This window comes from Eschrichtius robustus, chromosome X (assembly GCF_028021215.1).
Source record: "Eschrichtius robustus isolate mEscRob2 chromosome X, mEscRob2.pri, whole genome shotgun sequence".
Classification (NCBI taxonomy): Eukaryota; Metazoa; Chordata; class Mammalia; order Artiodactyla; family Eschrichtiidae; genus Eschrichtius; species Eschrichtius robustus.
This window is the reverse complement of record NC_090845.1, coordinates 133305557-133318344: the sequence shown is the minus strand read 5'-3', so window position 1 is coordinate 133318344 and position 12788 is coordinate 133305557. Positions and strand designations below refer to the sequence as shown.

General features: G+C 34.2%; 1 protein-coding gene across 1 annotated transcript in view; it reads left to right on the top strand.

Annotated features, from left to right (window-relative positions):
* The first annotated feature begins 746 nt into the window (after nucleotides 1-746).
* GABRA3 (gamma-aminobutyric acid type A receptor subunit alpha3) overlaps nucleotides 747-12788 on the top strand; it is a 258260-nt gene continuing 246218 nt past the window's right edge. The window contains exon 1 of the mRNA XM_068533080.1: nucleotides 747-825. Within this exon, the coding sequence (XP_068389181.1) occupies nucleotides 747-825 (79 nt within the window). The remainder of the gene's footprint in view (nucleotides 826-12788) is intronic.

The window sequence follows — 12788 nt, the reverse complement described above, 5'->3', positions numbered from 1 at the left end:
TTTTCCTTCCATTCTCAGCTAAAACCTTAACACTCACTGTCATTATTTTTGCCTTTTGGCTGGTAGAATTACAGGAGTTTTTCCTGTCCAAAAGTCATACAACAAACCATGAGGTCAGGCTAAGACCTAGACCCAGATTTTCTTGGAGAGACTTTCACAAAGCCTTTTTTTTCCTACCAGCAGTGTCACACATATACATGTTTTAAAAAGCCAAATAGTAATATTGGACTTCTAAAGAAAAAACAAGTTGTCCTCTAATTCCCTTCACCTCTGATTCTCTCTACCCCGACATAATCACTTTAAACTGCACACGTTTTTTCTGGTAGTTTCATATTTCTAAGTAACAGTTATAAACTGTTATTTCTTTGTAATTTCTTTTGGTATTGCCTGTTTACTTTCTGTATGAAAAATAATGACCACTTTCTCATAGACATTCCCATTGACCAGTGTGTGTGCACATGTACACACATACACACACACACACACACACACACACACACACACTTCTTCCTATTCTCTCAATAGTTTGGTAACTTATTGTAACATGGTGCCAATTCCTTCCAGGTTTTGCAAATTATGAATAAAGTGGTTATAAACATCTGTGTGTAAGTTTTTGTGTGGACACAAGTTTTCAGCTCCTTCAGGTAAATAACAAGGAGCATATATGATAAGAGTATGTATAGTTTTGTAAGAAACCTCTAAACTGTCTTCCAAAGTGGTCATACCTTTTTGCATTCCCAACAGAAATGAATGCGAATTTCTGTGCTCTACATCCTTACCAGCATCTGGCGTTGTCAGTTTTCTGGATTTTGGCCATTCTGATAGGTATGTAGTCATTCTAGTAATTTTTTATTGCATGCCATGCATAACATACAAAAGAGCCATAGTATTTCTAGATGAGATATTCCAGAGAGACTTCGAACTTTCTCTGTTTAGGCAGATTAGGTAAGGGGATGCTTTTCTCAATCCAATTCAATATTGAGCTGAGTCAGGGCTTGATTGCAGTTTAAGTAAAACAGGCTACTGTGGTTTGCTCTTCTTCTCTAGGATGTAAAACATTGATGGGCTTCTGTCTTTTAATCCCTGAAAGACTATGGAGAATCGAGATCTGCCATTTACAGTTTGCAGTCTCCTGTAGCTTCAAATTCTAGCACATGTCTGTTTCCTAAGAACTGGGTGGTTGCTGGAGATTTCGCTTTACCTTTTAGAAGCATTTGACCTAGCTCCCTGTATTCTTGTGCAGTACCAGAAGTCAGCAAATATCTGGTAGGGGAAATCTGCTGAGCATTTGTGTCATCAACTTTTCAGTTTGTCAACCAGCCCTGTCAAACTGTTAAAACTTTGTTGGTTTTTCTTTCTCTCAGTAGAGGCTTTTTGCGGTAAGCCTGATCTGCAGTCTCTTATTAGAGTTGGTACATTTTTCAGAGGAAAAAAACAATTGGAGATTGTCAGTTCATATTGAAAAAGTATTCCCCTCCTTGAATTGTTAATTTACTTAATCCTTGTTGTTTCCACCACTATTTGGTACGTTTAAAATTATTTTTGTATTCTAAGTGAAATAATTCAGACACAGAAAGACAAATACCATATGATTTCACTCATATGTGGAATCTAAAACAAACAAGCAAACAAGCAAATGATCAAACAAAACAAAAAATAACTCATAGATACAGAGAGTAGATTGGTGATTATCAAAAGGAAGGGGGCTAGGGAGTGTGCAAAATGTGTGAAGGGAGTCAATTGTAAGTAGACTTTTGGGGGTGACCACTTTGTAGTGTTTACATATATCAAATTAAATGTTATACATATGAAACTTATACAGTGTAATATACCAATTTTACTTCAATAAAAAGTTTTTGTAAATTTTCCAGTTTTTTCTAGTTGCAGAGGATTGTTACCTCTCATGACCTTTTATTCAGAAGCAACCCAAATAGATATACTTGAAGCTATTGTGACTGGGATCTTTTAATGATTTAAACATTTCTTGCTCATTTATAGAAAATTGATTTTTGTATATCACTTTTGTATCCAGCAATTTTAATAAAGTCCCTACTTGAATGTAATCATTTATCCATATATTCTTTTAGATTTTTCTATGTAATCAATAATATAATCTGTGAATAATGACAATTTTATACTTCTTTTCCTGTTTATGCTTTTTTTGTTGTTGTATTCTTAACACACTGAACTCACTAGTACTTCCACTACAATGCTGAATAGTAGTGATAATGGTAGCCATCGTATCATATTCCCAATGTCAAAGAGAAGTATTTTAATATGTTATAGATAAGTGTGATGTGGTCAGTAAGTATATTTCTAGATACATTGTATCATATTCAGGAAGTTTTCTTGTATTCCTTGTTTACTATTTTTTGGGGGAAAGAATGGATATCAGATTTTATCAACTGCCTTTTTTCCTATGTCTCTTTGCATAATTAAAATATTGTTCTCCTCTAAAATGTTAATGTGGTGAATTACATTTAAAAAAATGTAACCAGAATTGCATTTCTGGGATAAAGCCAACTAGGCCATGATGTATTACATTATTTATATATTGTTGGATATGATTTATGTACATTTTAAAGGATGTTTTCATTCATGACCATGAATCAGAATGGCCTATAATTTTGTTTGCTCATTCAGTCCTTGCCAGGTTTTGATCTCAAGGTTGTTAGCCTCATAAAATGATTTTGGGAGTGTTGCACCTTTCTGTTCTATGGAAGAGTTTTTACTAGATTGTAATTACTTCTTTCTTAAATGATTGGTAGAAATTGCAGCAAAGCCATTTTGGCCTAGATTTTCTCTGAGGGAAAATTTTAGTTTTGTATTTTCTTAATAAAGCAATATTCAGGTGATCCTTTTGTTTTTGTCTTCTACAGTGCTTTCTTGTGAAATAATATGCATACAGTGAAAACGACATGCCTTTAATGAACAAAAAGATGAATTTTGACAAAAGGATTCATTCATGTAACCATCACCCAGATTGAGATAAAGAACATTCCATGATCCCTGAATATTCCCTTGTGCCCCTTCCAGTCACTGTCCCACCTACGTCATTATTCTAACTTCTCTTATTATAGATAGTTTTGCCTGTTCCTGCACTTCATATAAATGGAATAGTAGATTGTGAACTCCTCTTTGATCTCACTTCTTTTGCTCAGCATCACATGTTTTGAGATCTATGCAGGTTGCTGTATTTATTAGTAGATTGTTCTTTTTAATACTGACTAGAACACCATTGTATGACTGTACCATAGTTTGTTTATCCAGTTATTGCTATGGACTTTGTTTTTTCCCCATTTTTTAGCTATTATGAATAAAGCTGCTATGAACTTTCTTGTATAACTTTTTTGTGAACATGATTTCTTTTCTATTGGTTATATACCTATGAGTAGAATTGCTGGACTGTAGGTATAGTGGTATGTTAAAATCTATGAGAAACTGTCAAAGAGTTTCTTAAAGTGGTTGCACCATTTTAAACTTTCACCATTCATGTGTGAGAGTTTCGCTTCACATTCTTGACAACAGTGAATATAAATTAATCTTTTATCCATTCTAGTGAATGTGTAATGATACTTATTATAGTGTTAATCTGACATTCTACAATGACTAATAATGCAACTTTTTCAGCACCTATTGGCCATTTGTGTATCTTTATAGATCTTCTTTTGTGCAGTGTCTATTAAAATATTTTGCCATGTTTTGTTATGTATAAATCATTTTAAACTCTAGTATAAATGTTAAAAAAATGTTAAAAATAAGTATAACTACAATAATTGTTTAATGGATATACAATGCAAAAAAATGTAAATTGTGACATTGAGAATATAAAATGTGTGTGGTGGAGAAAAAGTTTAGAGTTTTTATATGCAAGAGAAGTTAAGTTGTTATTGGATTAAAATAGACTATTATAAACATAATAAGTTTTATGTAAGCCTCATGGTAACCACAAAGTGAAAACCCACAGAAGATACACAAGAGATAAAGAGAAAGAAATCAAAGCATACCACTACATAAATCATCAAATCATAAAGGAAGATAGTTGGAGATGAAGAATGGAATAATGGAACTACAAAATAGCCAGAAAACAGTTAAGAAGATGGCAATATTAAGTTCTTCCATATCAATAATTACACAAATGGATTAATTTCTCAAATCAAAAGACACAGAGTTGCTGAATGGAAAAAAATCCGAGACTCAACTCTACACCACCTGTAAGAGATTCACTTCAGCTTTAATGATACACATAGGCTCAAAGTGAAAGGATAGAAATAGATATCCATGGAAATGGTAACCAAAAGAGAGAAGAAGTGGCTATATTTATATCAGATAAAATAGACTTTCAGACAAAATTGTTCACAAGAGACAAAGAAGGTCACTATATAGTGATGAAAGGGTAAATTCATGAAGAGGATATAACAATTATAAATATATATGTACAGTAAGTCCCCTACATACAAACCTTCAAGTTGCAAACTTTCAAAGATGTGAACGTGCATTTGCATGTCCAATCATGTAAGTTAGTTCATGTGCCTGGCGTACATTGTCATGTGTGTGCATCCTCTACAAGTGGTTGTGCTTTTGTGTACTTTACTGTACAGTACTGTATAGAGTACAGTAGTACAGTATCTTTATCTCAAGCCCAGGGTATCTGGAAGTAAGTGTAAAAGCAGTGGTGATGTAGCTGGTACTGCTAAGAAGTGCCAAGGGATAATGATGGAATTGGAGGCCCAGAGAAAGGATGAAGAGAGACAAGAGAAAGGAGAAGTAACTGCAGAACTGAAGAGATTCACAATGCAGGAAATGGCAAGGGGATTTTCTTTATTTGAGGAGGAACTGTTAGTTTGTGAGGCACAGGACCCACAGGACCCGAACATAGAATGGTACATGAAGGTTGCAGTAGCCATTCAGAATGCAATCCAGTGCTACCATGTCATCTATGATAAGAAAAAAAGAGCTACTACCCAGACATCACTGGATCATTTTTTCAAGAGGGTAGATAGAATTGAATCCAGCAAGGAACCAGAACCTGTGCCATCAATGTCAGGCATGAGTGAAATTGCAGCTTGCCCTCTTTCTCCTATTGCTGATGATCCTTCACCTCTTCCATCTCCCACCTCCTCTCCCTCCTCCAGTCAGTAACTCTTCTTGCCTGTTCCCTCGATGCCAGCCCCTGGATGCCAGCTGTTGTACTGTATTACTGTACTTTTCAAGGAACTGTACTGTAAGATTAAAAATATTTTCGTTATTTTTTGTGTTTGTTTTTTATGTATTATTTGTGTGAAAAGTATCATAAACCTATTACAGTACAGTACTATATAGCCGATTGTGTTAGTTGGATACCTGGGTTAACTTTGTTGGACTTAACGAACAAATTGGACTTACAAACATGCTCTCAGAACAGAACTTGTTTATATGTAGGGGACTTACTGTACCCAACACTGGAGTGGTTGAATATTTAAAACAAATATTAACAGAACTGAACAGAGAAATAGCAAGAAAATGACAGGACTTCAATACTCCACTTTCAACATTGAACAGATCATCCTGACAGAAAATCAATAAGGAAACAGCAGACTTGAATTACACTATAGAACAAATGAACCTAACAGACATATCCAGAACATTCCATCCAACAGCAGCAGAATGCTCATTCTTCTCAAGTGCACATGGAACATTCTCTAGTATAGATCATATGTTGCACCACAGAGCAAGTCTCAACAATTTAAGATGATTGAAATCATATCAATATTGTTTATGTCCACAATAGTATGAAACTGGAAATCAATAATAGCAAGAAAACTGGAAAACTCAGAAATGTGTGGAAAATAAACAACACACTCCTGAAAAGCTAATAGGTCAAAGAAGAAATCAAAAGGAAAATCAGAAAGTATCTAGAGACAAAAGAAAATGGAAACACAACATACCAAAACATATGGGATGCAGCAAAGGCAGTTTTAAGAGGGAAGTTCATAGTGATAAACGCCTACATTAAGAAAGAGAGATCTCAAATAAACAACCTAATTTTACACCTCAAGGAACTAGGAAAAGAAGAACAAACTAAACCCAAAGTTAGCATAAAGAAGGATATAATAAAAATTAGAGCAGAAATAAAAGCAATAGAGACCAGAAAGAGAGAAATAAAAACAATAGAGACCAAAAAAATCAGTAAACCCAAGAGTCAGTTTTTTGAAAAGATAAACAAAATTGACAAATATTTATATAGCTTAAACGAGGGGGGGAGGAGACTCAAATAAACACAATTATAAATGAAAGAGGAGACACTAAACATTGTGACTGATACTACAAAAATACATACAAAGTATCATGATATACTGTTATGAATAATTCGATACCAACAAATTGAATAACATAAAAGAAATGGATAAATTCCTAGAAATATACAATCTACCAAGACTGAATCATGAAGAACTAGAAAATCGGAACAGAACAATAATGAGGAGGAGATTAGAGCATTAATTCACTGAATCTTAACAAATATGTAAAGAAGGAGTAAGGCCAATCCTTCTAAAATTCTTCCAAAAAATTGAAGAGGAAAGAACACACCAAACATTTTTAGACCAGTAATACCATGATGCCATTGCCAGATAAGTAGACTTCAAGAAAAGAAAACTATAAACCAATATCTCTGATGAATATAGATACAAATATTTCAACAAAATACTAACAAACCTAATTCAACAGCACGTTAAAAGGATCATACACTGTGATCAAGTTGGATTTATCCCTGGGAGGCAATGATGATTCAACATATGCAAATCAATAAATGTGATAACCACATTAATAAAATGAAGGGTAAAAATCATATGATTATGTCAACAAATGCAGAAAAATCACTTGAAATAATTCAACATCCTTTTACAATAAAAACTCCCAATAAATTGGGTGTAGAAGGAATGTACCTTAACATAATCAAATCCATGTATGAGAGACCCACAGCTAACATAATACTCAATGGTGAAAGATTGAAAGCTTTTTCTCTAAGATTGGGATAAGTGTGCCCACTCTCACCACTCCTATTCAATATCGTACTGGAAATCCTATCCAGAGCAACTAGTCCAGCAAAAGAAATAAAAGGCATCCAAATCAGCAAGGAAGAAGTTAAATTTTCTCTGTTTGCAGATGACATAATCTTATGTATAGAAAATGCTAAAATTTCCACAAAAAATTATTAGAACTAATAAGTGAATTAAGCAAAGTTGTAGGATACGAAATCAACAAAGATCAGTTATATTTCTGAACCCTAAAAATGAACTATCTGAAAAAGTAATTTAGAAAACAATCCCATTCACAATAGCATCAAAAACAATAATATTCTTAGGAATAACTTTAACCAAGGAGGTGAAAGTTTTATATATTGAAAACAATAAGACATTGATGAAAGAAATTGAAGAAGCACAAACACAAATAAATGGAAAGATATCCCATATATATGGATCAGAAGAATTAATATTGTTAAAATGTCCATATGACTCAAAGCTATCTATAGATTCAATGCAATCCTTATCAAAATTTTAATGGCATTTTTCACACAAATAGAAAAAAATTCTAAAATCTGTATGGAATCATCAAAGTCTCTGATTCACCAAAGCAATCCTGAGAAAGAATATCAAGGATGGAGGCATCACACCTCCTGATTTTAAACTATATTACAAAGCTATAGTAATCAAATCAGTATGGTACTGGCATAAAAACAGACACATAGACCAATGAAACAGAACTGAGAGCCCCAGACATAAACCTATGTGTGTATGGTCAACTTATATTTGACAAGGGAGCCAAGAATACTCAATGGGGAAAGGATAGTCTTTTCAATAAATGGTGTTGGAAAACCATATATTTCATGCAAAAGAGTGAAACTGGACCCCTATCTTACACCACTCATAAACATTAACTTGAAGTGGATTAAATCTTAAATGTAAGATCTGAAACCATAAAAGTTCTAGAAGAAAACAGAGGGAAAAATCTCCTGGAGATTGGGGTTGGCAATGAATTTTTTGGATATGACACCAAAGCACAAACAACAAATCAGAAGTCAACAAATGGCAGCACATCAAACTAAAAAGCTTCTGCACAGCAAAAGAAACAATAAACACAATGAAAAGGCAGCCTACAGAATGGGAGAAAATATTTACAAACCATAATATATCTGATAAGGGGTTAAAATCCAAAACATTAAAAAAAGCTCATAGTACTCAATAGTAAAAACAAAACAAATAATCCAATTAATCATGGGCAAAGGACCTGAATAGACATTTTTACAAAGAAGACATACAAATGGCTAACAGGTACATGAAAAGGTGTTCAACATAAAAAATCTTTAGGGAAATGCCAATCAAAATTACAATGAGATATCAGCTCACACTTGTTAGAATGGCTATTATCAAAAACCAAGAGATAACCAGTTTTGGCAAGAATGTGGAGAAAAGGGAACTGTTGTGCACTGTTGATGGGACTGTAAATTGGTGTAGCCATCATGGTAAACAGTATGGAGGTTCCTCAAAAAATTAAAAATAGAACTACCATATGATTCATCAGTTCCACCTCTGGGTACATATTTGAAGGAAGTGACATTAGTAACTTCAAGAGATATCTGCACCCTAATGTCCATTGCAGCATTATTCACAATAGCCAAGACATGGAAACAACCTAAGTGTCCATTGACAAATGAATGGATAAAGAAAATGTGGTGTATATATGCAATGGAATATTACTGAGCCATAAAAAAGAAGGAAATCCTGATATTTATGACAACATGAATGAACTGTAAGGTCATTATGCTCAGCGAAATAATCAGGCAGAGAAAGACAAATTCTGTATGACTTCACTTATATGTGGGATCTAAAAAGGTGAACTCATTGAAACTGAGGGTAGATGGGTGTTTGCCAGGGGCTGGGCAAAAATTGAAAAAGAGGGAGCACTCCTAAACTCGTTTTATGAGGCCAGCCAGATAAGCACACTACAACGAAAAAAACTGTAGACCAATATCCCTGATGAATATATTAATAGATGCAAAAATTCTCAACAAAATATTAGCAAACTGAATTCAACAGTGCAATGAAAGGATCACACACCACGACCAAGTGGGATTTATCCCTGGGCTGCAAGGATGGTTCAACATACACAAATCAATAATTGTGACAAAGTGAGAGAGTGGCATGGACATATATACACTACCAAACATAAAATAGATAGCTAGTGGGAAGCAACCGCATAGCACAGGGAGATCAGCTCTGTGCTTTGTGACCACCTAGAGGGGTGGGATAGGGAGGGTGGGAGGGAGGGAGATGCAAGAGGGAAGATATATGGGAACATATGTATATGTATAACTGATTCACTTTGTTATAAAGCAGAGACTAACACACCATTGTAAAGCAACTATACTCCAATAAAGATGTTAAAAAAAATTGTGATAAACCACATTAATAGAATGAAAGACAAAAATGATATGATCATCTCAATAGATACAGGAAAAGCATTTTACAAAATACAGCATCCTCTCATGATAAAAATCCTCAACAAATTGGGTATAGAAGGAATGTACCTCAACATAATAAAGGTCATATATGACAAACCCACAGCTAACATCGTACTCAACAGTGAAAGATTAAAAGCTTTCTCTAAGATTAGGAACAAGAAAAGGGTGCCCACTCTCACCACTCTTATTCAACATAGTACTAGATAGAAGTCCTAGCTAGAGCAATCAAGCAAGACAAAGAAATAAAAAACATCCAAAAAGGAAAAGAAGAAGCAAATTGTCATTATTTGCAGATGATATAATCTTATGTATAGAAAGTTCTAAAGACTCAACCAAAAAACTTTTGGAACTAATCAAAAAGTTCAGTAAAGTTTTAGGATATAAAAATCAGTTGTATTTCTATAAACTAACAGCATAATATCTGAAAAGGGAATAAAGAAAACTATCCCATTTACAATAGCATCAAAACCAGTAATATACTTAGGAATAAACTTAACCAAGGAAATGAAAGATCTGTACAATGAAAACTGAAGGACTTTGATCAAAGAAATTGAATAAGACACCAACAAATGGAAAAATATCATTTGTTCATGGATGGGAAGAATTAATATTGTAAAAATGTCTATACTACCCAAAGCCATACATGGGTGCAATGCAATCCCTACCAAAATTCCAATGGCATTTTTCACAAAATAGTAAAACAATCCTAAAATTGCATGGAAACACAAAAGACCCTGAATATCCAAAGCAATCCTGAGAAAGAAGAACAAAGTCAGAGGCACCACACTTCCTGATTTCAAACTATACTACAAAGCTCTTGTAATTAAAACAAGATTTTTTTCTTTATCTTTGATTTTCTGTAGTGTGAAAATGATATGCCTAGGTACAGTTTTTTAACATTTTTCATGTGTGGTGTTCTCTGAACTCTCAGATCTGCGGTTTGGTGTCTGACAATATTTTGGGGAAATTATCAGTCATTATCATTTCAAATATTTCTTCTGCTCCTCTCTTTCTTCTCCATCTGGTACTCCCATTATGCATATGTTACAATTTTTATAGTTGTCTCAAATCCTTGGATATTCTGTTCTACTCTTTTCAGTCTTTGCTTTTCAGTTTTGGACAAAATTTTCTGTTGATATATCTTCTAGCTCAGAGTTTTTTTTCTTACCTGTGTCCAGTCTACTAATAAGCCCATCAAAGGCATTCTCTACTTCTGTTACAATGTTTTTGATCTCTAGCATTTATTTTTGGTTCTTTCTTAGGATTTCCATCTCTTTGTTTATATTGCCCATGTGTTCTTGCATGCTGTCTAATTTATCTATGAGAGCCCTTACATATTAATCATAGTTGTTTTAAATTCCTGGTCTGATAATTCCAACATCTCTGTCATGCCAGTTTGTAATGCTTGCTCTGTCTCTTCAAATTGTGTTTTTTGCCTTTTGGCATGCCTTATAATCTTTTCTTGATTGTTGGACGTGACACACTGGGTATAAGGAACTGCTGCATATAGGCCTGTAGAATTGTTGTGGTGAGATATGGGGGGAAGGGAAGTATTATACATTCCTATGATTAGGTCTCAGCCTTTAGTAAGCCTATGTCTCTGCACTGTGAACTTCACAAATGCTTCTCAGTATTTTTCATCCCGCTTAGTTGTGTCAGGATGGCTAGAGTGTGATGGAGTTGGGTATTTTTCTTCTTCCACACAAAAGACCAGAGATGAGTAAAGTTGGATATTTCCCTTTCCCCAGGTCAGTTAGGCTTTGATAATACTCCAGCAGGTTGGGCTCTGGTTAACTAGGTTCTGCTGAGAGCAGGCCTTATTAAGAACAGAGTACTCCGGTATATTTCAAAATGGTTCCTTTGCCCCTCCTCCTGGTAGAGGAAGCAGGAGGGACTTTTTCTCCAATATTTATTGTGAGAACATGATTAAGTTCCTAGAGGTAAATTTCACAATATTGTGGAGGCTCCTCTATTACTGGGTGCCCCTGGAATTTTTAATTCTCATACTTGTCCACACTGAGCCTCCAGCAATTCATCAATTAACCCAGCATTGGATCCCCTGGCAGTTTCAGCTAGTGAATCTCTGCTGTGGTAAGATTTAACTCCTTGTATTCACCTCTCTGTCTCCCCAGTCTTGGAGGCAGAAGTTTGCCTTGTGTCCTCACCTTTCTTATGTATCCAAGAGGTATTGTTTTTTCATTTTGTTCAAGGTTTACTTTCTGTTAGGATGGAGTGGTGACTACCAAATTCCTTACATGGAGAACTGGAAATTGGAGGTCCACCTTCACTTTTCAAAGTTTGCTTAGAGTCAATGTTGCTGGATGTATTGATAGATTTTTTTTCTTAAATTTCAGCACTTTAAAGATAACTTTTTTTCTGATGAGAAGTCAATGGTCAATTATATTATTGTTCCTCAGGCTGTTATTTTTTTCTGGATTCTTTCAAGATTTTCCCTTAATATTTGGTTTTCATGTAGCTTGACTATGATGTACCTGGGTATTCTGCTTGGGGTTCACTGAGCTCCTTGAATCTGTAAATTTATGTTTCATTATATTTGGAAATAGTTCAGGCATTATTTTTCAAATATTTTTCCTTCTTCTTCTTCTGTTTTTTGCCTTCTGGGACTCCAATTACATTTATGTTAGAACTTTGATATTATCTAACAGATCACTGAGTCTCTATTAATCTTTTTCAATCTTTTCTGTGTACTTCAGATTGAATAATATCTATTAATTTGCCTTCAAGTTAATTTACTCTTCTTTCATTTTCAATCTACTATTAAGCCCACCCCATGACCTTTACTTTAGATTTTTAATTTTCAGTTCTAAAATTGGCATCTGTTGTTTCTTTTTAATTGTTTTATAACTCTGATATAATTTTCTATTTGTTCATTAAAAGTGTGTTTTCCTTTATTTCCATTAGTGTAGTTATGATAGATGACTTAAAATCCTTTTCTGCTAATTTCAACATCTGGTGCATCTTAGGGCTGGTCTCCACTGACTGCCTTTTCCCTTGAGTATAGGTAATATTTTCCTGTTTCTTTTTTTTCCTTAGCAATTTTGGAGTATACCCTAAACTTTGTGAATGATATATATAGGATATCTATATTCTCTTTCACTTCTCTATAGAGTATTGTTTTTTTTGTTTGTTTTAGTAGGCAATTAATGTGGCTGAACTGAAACACAAAACTCTCCTTTGTGGTGGGCAGCTCTGAAAATTCTGTTTAATTTTTTCAGCTTTATTTAGGCTCTTTGGAATCTGTCACCACATGTATCATTTATGGCTCCAT